Source organism: Archocentrus centrarchus, unplaced genomic scaffold (genome assembly GCF_007364275.1).
Source record: "Archocentrus centrarchus isolate MPI-CPG fArcCen1 unplaced genomic scaffold, fArcCen1 scaffold_44_ctg1, whole genome shotgun sequence".
NCBI classification, from domain to species: domain Eukaryota; kingdom Metazoa; phylum Chordata; class Actinopteri; order Cichliformes; family Cichlidae; genus Archocentrus; species Archocentrus centrarchus.
The window spans coordinates 317920-338100 of record NW_022060270.1 but is presented as its reverse complement, the minus strand read 5'-3'; the positions used below and the strand labels follow the sequence as shown (position 1 = coordinate 338100).

General features: G+C 42.2%; 1 protein-coding gene and 1 long non-coding RNA gene across 2 annotated transcripts; one reads left to right on the top strand and one right to left on the bottom strand.

Moving 5' to 3' along the window:
- Nucleotides 1–4036: 4036 nt before the first annotated feature.
- gpr135 (G protein-coupled receptor 135) lies at nt 4037–16448 on the top strand. Its single transcript, XM_030725017.1, has 5 exons — nt 4037–4450; nt 9565–11969; nt 15578–15734; nt 15812–15980; nt 16067–16448. Exon 2 carries the CDS (start codon nt 9575–9577, stop codon nt 10910–10912), a length of 1338 nt encoding a protein of 445 aa, XP_030580877.1. The 5' UTR covers nt 4037–4450; nt 9565–9574; the 3' UTR covers nt 10913–11969; nt 15578–15734; nt 15812–15980; nt 16067–16448.
- Nucleotides 14221–17277, bottom strand: LOC115777181 (uncharacterized). Its single transcript, XR_004019596.1, has 3 exons — nt 17149–17277; nt 16598–16906; nt 14221–14413 (listed from the first exon to the last, which is right to left on the bottom strand). It is a non-coding gene; the product is annotated as an uncharacterized LOC115777181 (long non-coding RNA).
- Nucleotides 17278–20181: the final 2904 nt, after the last annotated feature.

Sequence of the window (20181 nt, the reverse complement as noted above, 5' to 3'; positions counted from 1 at the left end):
ACTCCACCCTCAGCCCACAGCTGTCCATGGACAGTGAATTCAAAGTGTAAGAGGAGGAGGATGACTCCATCATTCTGGGATACAAGCTGCAGGACTCACTGATGTCCAGGTTATGGCTTGGCTACAACTGGAGAATCCAGGGCAGTACCTCACCAGCATGTTGTCCATCCTGGCCAACTGCTGCAACTAGAGCTTCACTTTCCAGCTCAGCCAGCTCAGCGCTGGTCCCAAACTGGTGAAGGGAGACAAGGAGGGCAACAAAGACTGTGATCTCTTGTTGCCAATGCAGCCGCGCCTCACCTCACCTCACCTCACCTCTCAGGCCTTTTCAAGCATCCAAGACTGGCAAAGAAGCAGCTGTTCACTGTGCACCCTTCCTTCCCCTCCATCTATACCCTCTATACTAGGGGTGGGCAATTCCAGGCCTAAAGGGCCGGTGTCCTGCAGGTTTTACATGTGTCCCTGATCCAACACACCTGAATCAAATGGCTGAATTACCTCATCAGTATGCAGTCAAGTTCTACAGAGTCCTGCTAATGACTTCTATATTTGACTCAGGTGTGTTGAAACAGAGACACGTCTAAAACCTGCAGGACACCAGCCCTTGAGGCCTGGAGTTGCCCACCCCTGCTCTATACCCTTCTGTTGGGTTTGTCTTTCAGCCAACACTTGACACACTGACTGGAGTGGCACCTGTGCAGCTGAGCAGCAGGGCTTCAGCCCCCAATGCATCCATGAGTCCATGAGTGCTGCATGAGTATAAAAGAATCTGCCTGGAGAATTTCAGAGTTCTCTTCCCAGCTCTCTGAGGAAAAAGAAGACATCTGAAGAAGGAGTCCACAGAGGGAAGGTAGTCAGAACTAAGGGATTTGCACTACCAGAAGGCACCATTGCAGACAATGAGGATAGCAACAAGTACACTGGAATTCCACAGGTAAATGGGAACCATGAAGAGGCAACTAGGAAAGCTGCAACCGCCAAATACCTGCAGAGTGTAAGGCAAGTCTTGAAGAGTCAGCTGAATGGGAATAACAAGATCCAGACAGTCAGCACCTACCTAACTGGTATGTTGCATTAGTGAATGACTCAGGCAGCAGAAACCCGAGAAAGAAGAGGAAAAAGAACAGGAACCATCATGGAATACAGGCCTCTGCACAGCATGTACCACCAGCACATAGAAGAAGTGGCAGTTATCGAAAAATCCTACCAATGGCTGGACAAAGCTGGGCTGAAAGAGGCACTAATCACAGCAGCACAGGAACAAGCTCTGAGCACAAGATCAATGGAGGCGGGGGTCTATCACTGTTACATCCCACAGCACGCAGCTGTAACACCACAGCAGGCAAGACCCCAGGTGCAGGCTGTGGAGAAATGCCCCTGAGACAATCCAGCACATAATAGCAGAGTGCAAGACGCTAGCAGACAAGGTATACATCAGTGGTCCCCAACCTTTTTTGAGCCACGGACCGGTTTAGTGTTAGAAAATATTTCCACGGACCGGCCTTTAAGGTGTGGCGGATAAATACGCCACAACGATCTCTGGTCGCCATGGCAACGTTTAAACACGCCTTCAAAATAAGATACACCTTAATAACATGCATACAGTAGAAATCTCCTCAGCCCCATGGAATTTCATCCAACGTAAAAATAAATAAATAAATAAAAATAAATCCGTCATAAGTGTAAGTCAGTTTCTTCAAAATATCCGACAGTTTGGGGTCTAGTATCGAATTTCGCTGCAGCTGCTCCTGCTTCATCTCTGGATTTGCTTCTGCAAATTTTATAATCACCTATTTTTGCTTGTAAGTGCGAGTTTGTAGCTTACGCTTGCCATGATTGTCTCCGGTGAAATGCACTGATAGAGCCACTAAAGCGATCTCCAGGCATTGTGCAAGAACGAGCCGATACATGGAAGTGGGGGGACGGGAGCTGAGGAGGACGTTAGCGCTAAACTCATCCGACTTATGGATCACATTTAATTGGAAATGCATTACAATGGGAGCAGATTTTTTTAATCTGAGGTAGGTAAATATCTGACTGATTCAGGTGATGATTTTATTGTAATTAATGTCAGGAAAAATAAGGACCTGCAGAAGCCACCCGACTAGAGCGAAAATCCGATTTCTGTGACTTCAACTGAGGCAATTTTTACTGTATAATTCGCATAAAAAATACAACTCACCATAACGCTGGATCATTGTGAGCCCTGAGCTTCTCTGCTTTTCATTTTTGCTAGCCTGTGGGTTGGCTGGGTTTGGCCGGCACACACCAATACAAGCTTTGATTTCACAGGAGAGGCTGCAGAGCCGCTGTTCTGTGCGCCGGACAGTCAGCTTGATGGCTGAGTCCGCCTCACTGCTGTCCCCGTGCTGCTAAATAAAAATGTAAATGGACTAGTTCTTGTATGGTTTTTTCTACTCTTGTTGAGCACTCAAATATTAAAATGAGCGTAACGTAGGTCAACTGACCTATTTCATTACGCAGGTAAGGGAACCAGCGAAGCTTGTGGGTTTAATTTTAGCGGTGACAATCACGTGACCGAGACAAGCCTCTCGACACACGTCAAGAGAGTCATAGATGGATGTAGCGGAGAGGATCCGCCAATTTTTCAAAATAAAACATCGTTCAGCCTCAGATAAGTAAAATGGAAATAATGTAAGTTATTTAGTCTTGCGCGGCCCAGTACCAAATGACCCACGGCCCGGTAACGGTCCGGGGCCCGGGGGTTGGGGACCTCTGGTATACATGGAACACCACAACCAACCGGCTGAGTATGACCTGGAAGTCCTGGAAGTCAAAATGGGATACGCCCCAAGGGTGATTGAGAATAACAGATGCCACAGCACACGTTCTACCTTCATCTCACATACCTACATTTCTGGCATCTTCTTCTGTCACCACCAACTCTTCTGTCCTCCTTCGCTGCATCCATGAATCTGGACTTCCTCTTTTCCTCCTGCCTGGCAGCTACACATTCAACATCCTTTGTCCAGTATATCCACTATCAATCCAAATCTGTTCAATTTTATTTATATAGCACCAAATCATCACAAACAGGTGCCTCAGGGCACATTATATTGTATGGTAAAGACCCTACAATCATTACACAATCCCTCCTCTGCATCTCTGTGCCAAGTATGCAGTAGTGGTAAAGAGGTAATAGCGTTCCATTTTGTGTTTTTCAATCCAGGCATGCTTTTACTGCACTGGCAGTGCAATCTGATTGTACTTTTCTGCATTCACTGAAGCAACAGTTGTTATGATTAGTGCTGTATAAATAAAATTGAACTGAATAATTCCCAACACCACTGAAATGCAGCATCAAGCCATATCACAGTCTCCACTGTGTTTTACAGAATTCTACAGACCTCTCTCCTGACCTTCTCTGTATCATGATTGGAACCAAAAAATAAAATATTGGATTAATCACTGATTTTTAGTCCAGTTGTCTTTTAACCTGGGATACTTCAGCCTCTTCTCCCTGTTTCCCTTGTAGTGAAACCATGATGAGGCTTCAGCTTCTGATAAGGGCATGAACTTCAGATGCCCTTCATCTGCTACAGTACAGCTAGTTTTTTTTAGGCCTGCCACTTTTTCTTTGGTTCTCTACTTGTCCAGTGTCCTCAGATTTTTTTTAAGGACACACTATACACCATGCTGATTTATGGAAAAGTTTTCACTCAGAGGTCTTAGGGAATCACTTTGTGCAAAAATGCTATTTTATGTCTGTCACACTGTGTTCTGTTTAGCATTTCAACTAAAAAATGGGAACCAATTGTAAGTTTGTGTGCCAGGCTGTGACGGGTGCCTACAGATACCACGTAAAACTGTTTCTTCGGTTTAACAAACAGGAACTAATTTCTCTGAAAATGAGTCCTGCAGAACCTCTGCCCAGAACAAGATGAACACACACCAGCTGGTCTGGCTGTGAAAATGATAGAAACGAAGCCTCAGCAGGAGCATCTGATGATGTCATTATTTAGGGACGTCCAGATGATGCAAAATTATTCACAGGTTACCATGGCAACTGTATGAAACGTCGCACCAGGTTGTAAGCGCGTTCATGCAGAAGGCGTGGCTTAACAAAGCGAGAGGTTCTAGTGGAGAGACGCGATGGATGAGCTGGGGCAGTCTCACCTTGGCTTTGTGGAGCAGCTGTGTGAGCTTACAGAGCGGTTCTTCATGGAGAGAAGGTGAGACTCTCTGCTCAGTCCACACCTGAAGCAACCAGCGAGGTGCTCCCTGTTCCTGCAGGGGCTCTGAACACGGACATGGACTGAATTTGTTCTCCATACAAAAGACTGGAAAGGCCCACATCCGAACATGTCTGCCTTCTAGCAGGTCCACTGGGACCGCCGTGAATACAGCGTGTTTCCTGGAAGCACGGCGGGGAGCAGGCTGCGAGGGCAACAAGCAGCAAAATGACGAGCACAAAGCCTGTTTGACAGAGGTAAAGACTGCACACAGAAGGGGGTCATGCCTTAGCAAACAGACGGTTAGCTGCAGAGCAAAGCCGCCTGATAATAACACACATGAGAACTACAAGCGTCCAGCTAAGATTCAGTTTCATGAAGTTTCAGTCTCGGACTCAGGCTTTGGGTTTCTCACAGCTTAGTGTTTGTCTACTTTTCACTCTTTGTATTATAGTTCTGTATTCCTGGTATTTGGCTCTCTGTTATTCGTGTGTGCGGTGTTATCGCAGTGCTGCGGACTTGTAGCCTTCTCCGTTCATGCTGCTGCTTTAGCTCAGCGCTCTGGTAATAATATCGCTGTGTTCTCCGTCAGGCTCACGTGTCTCAGTGTAAGTTATTTCCTGTTTTATTTTGGTGACCCCTTGTTCAGGTCTACTTCCTCTGTCTCATCGCCTGTAATAAGCTGCAGCTGTTCTCCCAGCTGTTCCCACCTCAGCTGTGTAGCTGTTTTTCTAGAAGAGTCGCAGTCATGATTAAAAATCAACGACTCAGCGATAAAGCTGCCTTTAAGCGTCCCCGTGGTTCCTGAGTGCAGCACAGATGACCTGCACGTTTACTTTCTGTTAACACAAGCCTGCGGGCAGAAAACACTGCTGCACTATTATTTTCAGGCTGAGCCTTACAAGTTTTGTCTTTTTCTGATCACTGTAGCTCCATTATTCTAAAGAATACCGAAATCCAAAAATTAAGTGGGTCTACAGTGTATCGTGATATATTAACATATTTGTAAGTTAGAATTTAAACCAAAAAATGAAGAAACCAGACGTTTCTGAGATGCCTTTCAGTTTGGAACCTCTGTGTTACATTTACTGCAACCTTGATATTTGTGCTCTGGACTTTATTCACCCTTAATTCTGTTTTACCGGTTTCTTTAGTATTTCATCCCCTTTTTTTCACTGTAGTATCAGCCCACTTGCTCCCCCATACACACACAGATGCCTCCTCCTTCACACTTTTAGTTGCAACTCTTACTAACAATTTCATGCCAATTTATTAGTCTCTATTATTCACACAACACTTTTGTTACAATTTTGATCTGCCAGCGTATACCATGAAAGATCGAAATATTGGTTATATTCAATTTGATCTAAAACAGCCATGAGTCTATTCTACAAGCAAGTTATTATTTAAGTCTTTTGCCGACTACAGTGCCACCAGCCAGGCTCGACTTGTTATTGGCAGTTAAGATAACATAAGATAAAACTTTAATGATTCCACAACGGGGAAACTTGCGCATTACAGCAGCTCAGTACAGAGAAAAATGTAAAGGATGAGTAAAAACAATTGAACTAAAAATAGAATAGAATAAAAAAAAAAATAGAAAAAAACTATACACATATACATAGCACTATATACATAAAATATATATCAATGTCAATACACACATGTACATATACACACATATACACACACATCAAAACACTATATACAGATATCAAAACATTATATACATTTGTAGCCGGTAAGGTACACAGCATACACGGTATGCATTATATGGGTGAGTGTAATAAATAAAATGTATCTGGACTGTATGGATAAAGTGATGGCAGAGGAGGTAAAGTGTCCAAGTGACTGAAGACATCATGATGTGTTAAGATTAGATTAAGATTAAGATAGTGTTTATTTGTCACATGCACAGTTATACACAGTACAATGCACAGTGAAATGTATTTTGTACCTGCAACCATATATACACACACATATATAAATAAGAAGAATAAAAATTAAAAAAAAAAGTAATTCACACTATACACTATACTCTATATACTATACACTATACACACTTTTATAAATTATAATATTTACATTGTGCAATAATGGTCCAGTTAGGGCTCAGAGTTGAGCAGACGGATGGCTTGTGGGTAAAAACTCTTCTTCAACCTTTCAGTCTTAGTCCTCAGGCAGCGGTAACTAGTTGTAAAAAAAGCCCTCCGTAAAGCTAGGACATCTTACTATTCATCATTAATTGAAGAAAATAAGAACAACCCCAGGTTTGTTTTCAGCACTGTAGCCAGGCTGACAAAGAGTCAGAGCTCTGTAGAGCCGAGTATTCCTTTCACGTTAACTAGTAGTGACTTCATGGATTTCTTTACAAATAAAATTTTAGACATTAGAGAAAAAATTATTCATAACCATCTCAAAGATTATTCTTCATGTTCGGCTGCTTTCAGCACTGCTGGTATTTGTTTAGACTCTTTTGCTCCAGTTGATCTTTCAGAGTTAACTTCAATAGTTACTTCCTCCAAACCAGCAACATGTTTGTTAGATCCCATTCCTACTAGACTGTTCAAAGAAGTCTTTCCAATTATTGATGCTTCAATCTTAAAAATGATCAATCAGTCTTTATTAGTTGGCTATGTACCACAGACCTTCAAGGTGGCTGTAATTAAACCTCTACTTAAAATGCCATCACTGACCCAGCTGTCTTAGCTAATTATAGGCCAATCTCCAACCTTCCTTTTCTCTCAAAGACTCTTGAAAGAGTAGTTGTAAAACAGCTAACTGATCATCTGCAGAGGAACGGTTTATTTGAAGAGTTTCAGTCAGGTTTCAGAATTCATCACAGTACAGAAACAGCATTAGTGAAGGTTACAAATGATCTTCTTACAGCCTCTGACAGTGGACTCATCTCTGTTCTTGTCCTGTTGGACCTCAGTGCAGCTTTGATACTGTTGACCATAACATTTTATTACAGAGATTAGAGCATACTATAGGTATTAAAGGTACTGCACTGCAGTGGTTTGAATCATATTTATCTCATAGACTCCAATTTGTTCATGTAAATGGGGAGTCTTCTTCAGACAGTAAGGTTAATTATGGAGTTCCACAGGGTTCTGTGCTAGGACCAATTTTATTTACATTATACATGCTTCCCTTAGGCAGTATTATTAGAAAGCACTGCATCAATTTTCATTGTTATGCAGATGATACTCAGCTTTACCTATCAATGAAGCCAGATGACACACATCAATTAATTAAACTGCAGGAATGTCTTAAAGATATTAAGGCCTGGATGACCTCTAATTTCCTGCTTCTAAATTCAGATAAAACTGAAATTCTTGTTCTCGGCCCCACAAATCTTAGAAACATGGTGTCTAACCAGATACTTACTCTGGATGGCATTACTTTGGCCTCCAGTGACACTGTGAGAAATCTTGGAGTCATTTTTGACCAGGATATGTCCTTCAATGCACATATTAAACAAATATGTAGGACCGCTTTTTTGCATTTGCGCAATATTTCTAAAATTAGAAACATCCTTTCTCATAGTGATGCTGAAAAGCTCATTCATGCATTTATTACTTCTAGGCTGGACTATTGTAATTCATTATTATCAGGCTGTCCTAAAAGCTCCCTGAAAAGCCTTCAGCTGATCCAAAATGCTGCAACTAGAGTACTGACAGGGACTAGAAAGAGAGAGCAGATTTCTCCCATATTGGCTTCTCTTCATTGGCTCCCTGTTAAATCTAGAATAGAATTTAAAATTCTTCTCCTCACATACAAGGTCTTGAATAATCAGGCACCATCTTATCTCAAAGACCTCATAGTACCATATCACCCCAGCAGAGCACTTCGCTCTCAGACTGCTGGCTTACTTGTGGTTCCTAGGATACTTAAGAGTAGAATGGGAGGCAGAGCCTTCAGCTTTCAGGCCCCTCTTCTGTGGAACCAGCTTCCAGCTTGGATTCGGGAGACAGACACCCTCTCTATTTTTAAGATTAGGCTTAAAACTTTCCTTTATGATAAAGCTTATAGTTAGGGCTGGATCAGGTGACCCTGAACCATCCCTTAGTTATGCTGCTATAGGCCTAGTCTGCTGGGGGGTTCACATAATGCACTGTTTCTCATTCACCTTATTTACTTTGTTTATACTCCACTCTGCATTTAATCATTAATTGATATTAATCTCTGGCTCTCTTCCACAGCATGTCTTTCTCTCCTCTCAGCCCAACCGGTCGCGGCAGATGACCCCCCCTCCCTGAGCCTGGTTCTGCTGGAGGTTTCTTCCTGTTAAAAGGGAGTTTTTCCTTTCCACTGTCGCCAAGTGCTGCTCATAGGGGGTCGTTTTGACTGTTGGGTTTTCTCTGTATTATTGTAGGGTCTTTACCCACAATACAAAGCGCCTTGAGGCGACAGTTTGTTGTGATTTGGCGCTATATAAATAAAATTGAATTGAAAATTGAATTGAATAGTGATTAACACTGTTGCCTCACAGCAAGAAGGCTCTGCATTTGAACCCAATGGCCAGCTTCTCTGTGGAGTCTGCATTGTGCCCGTGGGGGTTCTTTCTGGCTTCCTCCAGTGTTGTAGGTGTTAATGCATGTCTCTCTGTCAGCCCTGCAGTAGACTGGCAACTTATCCAGGATCTACCCTGCCTGGGGTGGCTGTAGCTCAGTAGGTAGAGCGGGTCACCTACTGATCGGAAGGTCAGCGGTTCAATTCCTGGCTACTCCAGGCTACATGCCAATGTATCCTTGGGCAAGATACTTAACCCCAAGTTGCTCTCCGACCGTCCTGTCGGAGTGTGAATGTGTGTGAATGTTAGCTAATTAAAAAGCACTTAGCTTAGTAAACATGGAAGTGCTTGTATGAATGGGAGTGCATGGGTGAATGTAAAACATGTAGCATAAGCGCTTTGAGTGCTCTGACTCTGAGTAGAAAAGCGCTATATAAGAACTAGTCCATTTACCATTTACCATTTCACCCATTAAAAGTTGGGGCAGGCCCCGGCTTGGATAAGCAGTTAATGAAATGGATGAGTTACTGTCAGACTGTACCTACACAACACTCAGATCCACAGTGCTGGTCTCAGGTTAAATTAAGCATTAAGATTTGCCTACTAACTAATGACATTTAGCTCAGTTACTTTATTGTACTTTAACAGAATTCATCATTATTGAAGTGAAAGGATGAGTACAGACATTAAGAACTGCTTTTCATGTTATATTTCTATTCAGGTATTGTATCACACTGGTATCAGTCAATATCACACCCTGCAGCTGCAGCAGTGTGAGCAGGGATATTAGAAACAATGATGGTGTGTTGTACCCACATTTTTTTTATACAGTAATTTTCCTATCTTGTTCTGCAGGGTTATTTCCATGGTGACCAGCCCAATGACTACCACCACAGAGGTCATAGTGCAAACCACAGGAAATCTGTCAGCCTCCAGAGACCAGAGAGGAATTGAATTTGGTCATGTCCATCAGGAATCAACCCCATCTGTGCTGAACGCTGCTGAGAGGAACTCTGTTCTCCAGGGAATCATGGTGGCCGCTCAGGCACTGGTACTGCTCTCCATCTTCCTTCTCTCCAGCCTCGGTAACTCGGCAGTTGTCGTTGTTATCATCAAGCACAGGCAACTCCGAACGGTGACCAATGCTTTCATCATGTCACTGTCGCTGTCGGACTTCCTCACCGCTGTCTTGTGTCTGCCTTTCTCTTTCGTTATGCTTTTCAGTAAGGATGGAGTCTGGATGTTTGGAGATCAGTTCTGTGTGGCCAATGGCTTTTTCAACACCTGCTTTGGTATCATCTCCACTCTAACTATGACCTTGATCTCCTTTGATAGGTACTATTCCATAGTCAGACAGCCACAGGCCAAAATAGGGCGACAGAAAGCGACTCAGTTGTTGATTGCAGTGTGGTTAACGGCAGTAATCTTCTCTCTGCCTTGGTATCTGGTGTTTCGAACACCTACAGAAATCCATAAGCAGGGTTTTTACCACTGCATGTATGTATTCCACTCTGGTACCTCACACATGGGGACAGCTTATAGCATCTGTCTAATCATCGTATGCTATTTGCTGCCTTTTTGCCTGATGTGTTTCTGCCATTACAACATCTGTAAGACTGTTCGGCTCTCTGAGATACGAGTCAGGCCTGTGACCACATACGCATACTTGCTTCGATTTTACAGTGAAATGAGAACAGCCACCACAGTTCTGATAATGATTGTTTTCATTATTTTCTGCTGGGGGCCATATTGTCTGATGGGGCTGGTTACTGCAATAGGGAACTACACATTTAATCCTGCAATGGACACCGTGGCCATTTGGCTAGCCTGGGCAAATGGAGCCATTAATCCTCTGATCTACGCTCTGCGGAACCCCAATATATCCATGTTACTGGGACGCAGCAGGGAGGAGGGCTATCGGACCAGAAACGTTGCCGCGTACCTTTCCAGCCAAACTCTGAACCACGAGGCCCTTAACCAAGCAGAGAGGATAAGAGACCGCTACCTGAGTCGAGCAGGGCTGAGCCATAACAGCCGGCTGTCAAGTTTGAGTCCTGGAAAAGCTGGAGAAAGAGGAGAGGTGGCAATGTGGGCTTGTAAAAACCCCGCTGTATACTTCTGTAAGGACACTCAGCATAACACTGCAACACTACCAAACTCAGTCAGCGCTCAGAAGACAAAGACATCTGACACCAGCCTGTGAAGTTCTAGAGTCTCCATTTTCTGAGGATTGTTTTCATAATAACTCGTTACTGATATTTTCCTCACACCAGAACTCTGAGTCGTTATGATACTGTATGATATTGTGTTCCAGGTATTAAATCATTTGAGTTGTTAATGCTGATATGAAATATTTACACTGCAAGTATGACAGACTGCAAAGACAAGCATTGTGAGGGAAAACTCAGCTTTGGTCCAATGGCTGAAATTCCTTCCTGATCTTGGAGCACACGTTAAGTCCTCAGACATCCTGCTTTGAGCTGCTGGAAGGATCTCTAGAATCTCCTCAGTGACAAAGCATGCAAGGGGGTGGGAAATAGAGTTGTTTGTGCTTCAAAGGTCCTCATATGAGATATCAATTCATATGTAAATGTGGCATGTGAATATGAAGCACTGATAAAGAGGCCGGCATGTCCTACACGCTGAATGTGCCACAGAGTCTATTTTGTTCGTGTCATTTTCCCAGCCAACAGACGTTTTCTGTTTAACAGATTAAAGACACATAATTACACGACTGACCAAAAGTCACTGTGCTCATTATTCTCATGAACACATGAGAATAATGATAGATATAACCCCTGATCGATCAGTCAGACCAGGAAGTATCAACATGTGATATTCAGAGGGCTGGATATCCAAGTATTACTGTGGGAAAGTCAATCACGAACACTTGAGTCAGCAATAGACTTCCAGAGTTGTTGGGAAACTGTCCATAGTGGCCGGGCTGTTTATTAATGCGGTAAAGCTGGAAATGTTAACATGGGAGTGTATGGGAACTGAGTTTCTTTGGAAGCCAGTATTTGCCCCTTGTTTAGCTTCATTTTTCAGCTCCAGAGGTTCCTGATAATGTCCTGTTGTTACTGGGCTTCTGCGTGGGCTCTCAAACCCTGACTTTTATTTTCTGGAGGACAGACAGGTACTCAAATCCCTACACTCAGCTGATTGTGGAGACTGAGGAAATCTGTGATCTCACAGACATCCTCAGTTTGTTGGCGACACAAGAAGAAAGAGGGGAGAAGAGGTAGAGGTTATATTTAAAGGTAAGGACTGCTCAGTGATATCTGACGCGCACACCAAATACAACTACCCGTAAGGCTTCATTTAATTACTTTATTATTGTTAGCAATAACGGTAGTCCAATAAAAACATTCATACAAATATTAAAACTCCTACAAAATACAGTAGCTATATTAAAAAAAACTGAAGATTTTGCTCCCATAGCTCACCCCACGCCATTACTCCAGCCAGCCACCGTAAACAGCTGAGCACAATTACAAATAACCGCAAACACGCCCACAACCCCAAGAACCAATACAATCCACATACACCCATATTTGACTCCTACATGCACGTGGCACAATCATTCCACTCAGTTCAAAGATGTCCCCGAAAGACTAAAATTTCCATCACATTCCTGCCCAGCATGAGAGAGAGAGAGAGTGTGTGTGTGTGTGTGTAAACTTGTGACTGCAATTGTAAGTTAGTGTTAATCACTGTCATTTAAAACTATCAACATAGAATAGAATAGAATGCCTTTATTGTCATTATACAGAATGTACAATGAGATTGGAGGGCCACTCCTGTTCAGTGCCATGTAACAGAAAAAGGATATATCCAGTGGGAGAAGAAGCACTCTGAATGCCACTTTGCTACAAGTTTGACCAAAAACAAAGATTTGAAGTGCATTTTAAAATATTAGCTATATGTGATATATTACAACTTTGTAACTCTGTCATTGCGTTAAAGACTGTGAAATTAAGAAAATGGAGTGAGGACAGAAAGGCATTTGTTTCCACTTAGGTGCAAATGTATCAAAATCAAACCTCAAATTGTCATCAAAGAAACTCTTTCAGTTAAATGAGTGAAAACTCGCTCCCTAACATGCTTTACCATTTAACTTGTAACAAGCGTGATAACGTTTACTAATGAAGATTATGTTGTTTAAACAAAGCACAAAGAAAAAATGCACTTCACAAGCCTGATCACAGCAAAAGCTCGCCATACCTGTTGGTACCTGTTATTTGAAATGTAACGAAATAAAAAGACGATTAAAGTGAAAAGCTAGTGCTTGACCTCTCCCTCCGAAGGCGGACATCGATGTGAGAGCAGAACTCCGTCCTGTAGTTACACTCGTGTTTCCTTTGACATATCACAGCTACTGGATCAAAGAGAGAATTCCAAAGTTCCATTGGTGAAGTCACCTTTTGATGTTCAAATAGTCACTCACTGATGCAGCAATTTAACAGCCTCACCCTCACTGCGGTTCATTCTGCACTGCAGCAGTGGTCATATCACAGTGACCCATGTAAGGAGTTTAAGTATCTATCTTTTTTCTTTTTTTTGGTGCCATATGGGTAAGCTGGTCTTTAATAGGACCCAGCCATCATGGGATGAAGGCGGGGTAAAACTTAGACAAGTCACCTGTCTATCGCTTGCTTTACAAACAGTAAACCCAGATCAGAACCACGGTCAGCACCATGGACAGCAGTTGCATAGTTTCATAGAAACTGATGGCAGCATTTTGCTACAAATAGCCAAGCATTTAAGTATAAGACATATTAAATCGCTGCAGTGATTAAACCAGAATAATTACATGTGGTTGAGCGACTAGCATAGGTGTAATTTAAGGCAAACTTAAAAGCAATTAACCACAAATGGGAAAAATCAGAACAGTCGTGAACCTTCCCAGGAGTGGCCAGCCATACCAAAATTAGTCCAAGAATATATGGATAACCTGGCCAGGATGTCAGAAAACCCACAAGGTCTACCCCAGCATTAATAAGTTAGGGCTGGATCAGGTGATCTGGAAAGATCCCTTACTTATTGCTGCAACAGGCCTCGGCTGCTGGGGGCTGCCCATGATGCGCTGAATATTTTTTTCAATCACTTATTTTCACTCTGTTTGTACACCACTCTGCATCTAATCATTAGTTATTATTAATCTCTGGCTCTCTTCCACAGCATGTCTGTTGCTCTGTCTCCTTCCCCTCACCCCTTCCCGTTAAAAGGAATCCATCCACCGTCACCATGTGCTTGCACACAGGGGCCATTTTGACTGTTGGGTTTTCTCTGTAATCATTGTGTGATTTTTCTCTTACAGTATAAAACACCTTGAGATGACTGTTGTGATTTGGTGCTATATAAATAAAACTGAGTTGAATAAAACAACTGCAGGCCTCACGTGGAAGGTCAGTGGTCACGATTCAACAATAACAAAAAAATTAATAAAAAAAATAAGAGTCTAGACCAAAATTCAGGTCGATTCAACTCAGTTATTTTTTATGTCACCAGTTCACATCGAGAAGGCACTTTTTATTGTAAAGTGAAGATCGTATTAGATAGAAATACAAACAATCTGTTGACACCCCCCTTCCCCTCCCCCCATGAGCAAGTACTTGGCAAAAGTAGAAAGGAACAATTTTTACCAGGAAGAAACCTCAAGCCAGGCTGAGGGAGGGACTGCCATCCACGGAGAAGAGTTGGGCTGATGGCAAAGAGAGACAGAGGGAGACGGGACAAAAGACACACTATGGGTGAAAAAGGCAGAGTTAAACTATTCCAAGTTATTAAATAGAGTCTAAGTAAATAAACACGCTGGGAGTGAAAAGAAAGGAGTGAAAGAGAAATGTTGAGTGCTTGACGGCAAGCCCCCTCCCCCAGCAGCCTATGCCTATTGCAGCGTAACTACACTGTACACCCAAACAAGTTCAGAGTACTCAAAACTTATTTGGAAACCCAATACCTCACAATATTTGAGTCAACTTACTTATTTTTCTTAAGTAAGTTACAATGCAAAAATTATTAGGTATTCATACTTAAAATTTGAAAGGTGTTGTGAAATTTTTAAGTACACTCTACCTAAAACTATTTTTAAAATTAATATTATTTGATAGTTTAACATACATAATGACATTGATGCAGAGGTACTTATTTTAAACGAGCTCTAGCAACTCAAAAAATATAAACATGCTTATAACTTATTTAAGTACAGAACACTCAAAAAACACAAAAGTCCAACAGTAAAATGTAAAAACCTTTATTGTCATGAAATTCTTTAATCAAAAACATTTTTGGTCATTTTTCATATTTCTAAGTGCTCTAGCTATCTGTCTTAGATGACATGAAGAAACAAATGTATTCAGATTTTCTTTTCCAAAAACTTACAGATCAGCCCTGCCTCAGAAATCAGGGGGAAATCATTGACACAAAGGAAAACCTGCACATACACAGCACAAGAAAGCACCTCTGCACTCACAAGCAGGACTCCAGACAAAGTAAAACAACTCTTGATGGCTATGGGTAAATGTGGATGATAGTGAACTGTAGGAGTGTATAAGTGACTGTGTGTGTGTGTGACAGAGAACATGAGGTCTGGTTGTGTCAAATACATTGAGACTGAAAAACATAAGACTTGATTAAAAAAAAAAAAAAACTTACCAAAATAAGAAATAAATTAAACAATTATCTCACAAATTGATCTCCCTTCTTTATCTGTTTCTTTTGGAAACTGTGCAAATTTGAGCCAACTACATATTTGGAGAGCAGGAAATATTAATAAACTTATGTATCAAATGTAAACTGTTTGTGTAAGGATGCAGGGGTTTTCTTGTGGTGGTTCTCTCTCTCTCTCTCTCTCTTCCTTTTCCAGGGGGCAGGTCGTGCTGTGTGTTGCTACTTCAAGGCGGAGCCTGACGTCTAAGCTGGGTAATCCTGCGCACCTGGTTTCTGTGGTGCAGCGATTAGCCCTGCATTTAAGGTCCAGGTGTTACCCTTGGTCTCCACCAGAGTGTCATTCAACCACAGTGGTAACGACCTCCAGCCAACTCACGATGTGCATAGTGTTTACTGCCCATCAGGTGTTTATGCCTCTGTGTGTCTCTAGGAAGCTTTAACTTGCCTCAGCCTGCCTGCCCTCGTGGATCCGCTCGTCAGGCACTACGTGCTGGTTACCTTTCACACTCACTGCTTTCTGCCTGCCCCCCCATGGACCATCCAAACCCCTACTGCCCTTACGTGCCTCCCCTGCCGGACTCCTCGATTCCCGGACTCAAGTAAGATTGACTCTTTTTGTTTGGAACTTTCAATTCACTGCCAATCTCCAGAAAACTCACTACCAGCCATCTCCTCCTCTCCCTAGTGAGAATTCCCATTCCCCCTGGAATCGGAGTCCCGAGAAAGCCATCAACAACCAGTCACCACGCCGGATTCCTCTGCAAACCCCCAGTGCTAACCATATCTCCCACTGTCTTTCTAATAAATCGTTTGTGAATCACTCACGTTTTCGCATCCGCCTCTGCTCTTGGGTCCACTTAGCTTTCCTGACCGCTAGTTGTGACAGTTTGATTAAAGTCCAATGATGCATTCAGCATACTGTCAAGTCATGGAACTTGAAACCACAAACATATTTGCAGGTGTACATGCATGCAAACAAGAAACAGATGTTGTATTATTGTATGATGTTTGTATTATTTTCTGCTCTTTATCTCGTTGGATGTTTTTTGATCTTACCTGCCTTAGGACAAGGGATGAAAATTAGCTTTTGTGCTAACTCTGGCATATTTACATTGATGCTTATTGCAGACATGTTGATTAATGTGCATTGTCCTAATTTAAATAAATGTTTAAATAAAAAAATAAATAAAAAACAGTTGCACGAAACATTACTTACTCTGTTAGAAACAGTTCATTATTTAGACTGAGAAGTCACGGTTTCAGTTCTTTGCCATCCAGACCCATCAGGATCTTCTGAATGAAGGTCAAAGTGTGAACAGGTTCCCTCGGGCAGTCCAAATGCAACGTGTCAATCCAAACAACAATGTAAATGCATCGGTCCACATGGGGATTTCACTTTTTACATGATCATCTTCCACCACCGTTGCAGTGCTTGCAGGAGTGATGTTAACTGGACTTGAACAACAACATCTACACCGCTGTTACAAGCACAACAGGAGTGTTGATGATCATCTGTCTTCTCCAGCTGAAAAAGGCACAAAGGAGAGGGAAAATTAACTCAACATTTCCTAAAATACATCAATGACAGTAAATTGTTGTTCTGTGTTTATAACTGACTTAAAGCAAGTCAGCATGTTTTGGGAGATTATATTGTACACAATATTTATTTTGATGATGACGCTGACACATTTAGACACAACTGTCCTTAGGAGCTTAATTAGAATAAAGTCATCTGATATCTCACTTGGATCTCATCACGCAGTGTACCTGATATCTTTCCTGTGCGTGCTGCCTTTTTTCTGTACCGCTACAAAGCCGACAGTCTAGGTGTGCGTTTGTCAAGATCAGCATAGAACTGGTTACATAGGCTGACATTTGTGATACCGTGGACTTCAGCACAAACCTAAACAAAAAAAGAGACACACAAGCCAAAAGGACAACAGTGGAACAATCATCTGATTAAGAGGCATTATTGTTCATTAAAAAAAAACGCTGATCACAGCCTGCACACAACATCATTTACTGGAGCTCACAATAGAAAGTTGTGATTCTTCTCCCCATGCAGAGCCACTACAGCTGATCTTAGGGTTCCTCCACCTTCTGAATCCCACTGTAACCCCTGAGTATCCTCATGTTGGTGTTTAGGTGGAGGCACAGTCACCCTCTACTATGGAGGACACAGAGAACAGAGCTGTGTTTAAATTGCCTTTCACAGTTTGTGTCCTATGTAATGATTCAAGCTGAGTGCATTCATTAGAATTAAAATTTAGATTGGAATAACATTTCTATTCTCATGCATTATTTTACATTTTTAATATAATATATAACGAGGTTCAGTTAGCTTTACACAAAAATAGCAGGTAGAAACGTCCTCCAAAAAAGTTACTTTTACTTTTTTACTTTGAGTAAATTTCAGAGTTTGTACTTTTTTACTTTTACTTAAGTAAAGAAGTTGAACCAGTACTTTGACTTTTACCAAAGTATTTTTTAACACAAGTACTTGTACTTCTACTTAAGTACAGACTTTCGGTCACATGCAGAGGTGCCAAAAGTACTAAGAATTACTCACACCTTTTTAAAGCCAATTTCACTCCTTTACTTGACAGTTGACTCAGGACTTACAGTGTTGGTCTATGCTGCCACTGTCTCTAGCAGGCAAGATTAGCTGTATCAAGATGAATGTGTTACCAAAATTCTTGTACCTTTTTTAGTGCATACCAGTATTTATCCCAAAACAGTTTTTCCAGTCACTGGATGCTTCAGTTTTTCAGTTTATATGGAACAAAAAAGCTCCTAGGATATGAAAGAATATCCTAGAGAAAAGTAAAGAAATGGGTGGGCTTACCGCACCAAATTTCCTATTTTATTATTGGTCTGCTAATATCCGTACAACGTTATTTTAGTGTAGTGCTAACCTTGATATTCCCAAATAGCTACTAGTGGAGGAGGCCTCATGCGGCTCTGCTTCTTTGCATTCTCTCTTATGTCTTCCTCCAGCAATATCTCCTCTATCTCATACTAACACCATAATTGTCAAGAATTGCCGTAGAATATGGGCTCAAATTATAAAACTGTCATGGCCGGGGAGGAAACGGACGAGGAAGGACAAACATGCAGGACTCCGGAGATGGGCATAACTTAAAGGCATTTATTAATGTAGGGAAAAACAATACAAAAACCGTTCAGAAGGGAGACGAAGGGGAACCACAGGGAGCACAGGAACACACGGGCACACAACATCAACGACGCGACAGAGAACAAATGAAAACTGAGGGCTTAAATACACAATGGGTAATCAGGGCAAGAGGAAACAGCAGGGAACAACAGGTGAGGCAAATGAAACTAATCACACGGGGGGAAGCAAAACTAGACACGAAGCACAGGGAAATCATACTGACAAAATAAAACAGGAAGTGATAAACCAAGGAACACGCAGACGAGTCACAACACGGGGAACAAGACAAACATACTGGGAGGAGAAGCTCAGGAAATAAACTAAACACAAAACGCTGGGCAAACGGCCCAGGACGTGACAAAAACATGTTGGGAGTCAGAGAATACCTCTCTTATCACCTCTTGATTCTAACCCCTTATTTCCACCTTCACTCATTGATCAGACCTTTGCACTGTGGGAAAGCCATGGGGTACTGTCTGTGAAAGACCTATACTTAGATGGAACTTTTGCCTCATTCGCTCAATTGTCTTTGAAATTTAACCTGCCGAGTGCCCATTTTTTTTAGATTTCTGCAAGTTAGAGACTTTATTCATCACCGTCTCTCTGGTTTCCCAATAATCCCCACCTCCACTATGGTTGACAGACTGTTAGAAATTAGTCCAACTCCAAAGGGTACAATATCAAAATATAAAATATTTTGATTTCCAACTTGACCCCTGGGTTTAACCATCTTCATGCTGCCTGATCTGAACATAGAAATAGAAGACGAAGTGTGGCAAACCATTCTAAAACACATTCAGTCTTCATCAATATGTGCACGACATAGAATTATACAGTGTAAAGTAGTCCATAGAGTACACTGCTCCAAAAGTAAGTTAGCTCGAATCTTTCCTGACGTGGATTCAAGCTGTGTGAAGTGTGGTTGGTGTTGGCTCTCACTGCGGTATTGTATCACTTCCTGTTCCTGTTTCGGAGCACAGTGTTTTGCTGTCTATTAGCTGTTATATCTGTATAACTCGATTTATCTGGATAATAACATATTTTACTGTAATCTTCACCTCCTTTATCTAGAGCACACTCTTTGCTGAATCACCTGTATTCACATTACTCACTTTATTTGTTTTTAGAAATTCGCTAGCTTAGCTCAGCTAGTAGCTTAGCCCTTAGCCGACTCACTACCAGCATGGCTTCTTCTCCTGTCTCTCCTGCACTTTCCTGCTCTGGGTGTCACATGTTTAGTTACTCCTCGGCCTCCTTTAGCAGTAACGGTACTTGTAATAAATGTAGTCTGTTTGTAGCTCTGGAGGCCAGGCTTTCTGAACTGGAGACTCGGCTCTGCACCCTGGAAAATCCTGCATCTAGCCAGGCCCCTGTAGCGGGTGCGGACCATGGTAGCTTAGCCGCCGTTAGCTCCCCCCCAGCAGATCCCGAGCAGCAGGGAAAACAGGCCGGCTGGGTGACGGTGAGGAGGAAGCGTAGTCCTAAGCAGAAGCCCCGGGGACACCACCAACCTGTTCACGTCTCTAACCGTTTTTCTCCACTCGGCGACACACCCGCCGAGGAACAAACTCTGGTTATTGGTGACTCTGTTTTGAGAAACGTGAAGCTACACTGTAAAAAAAAAA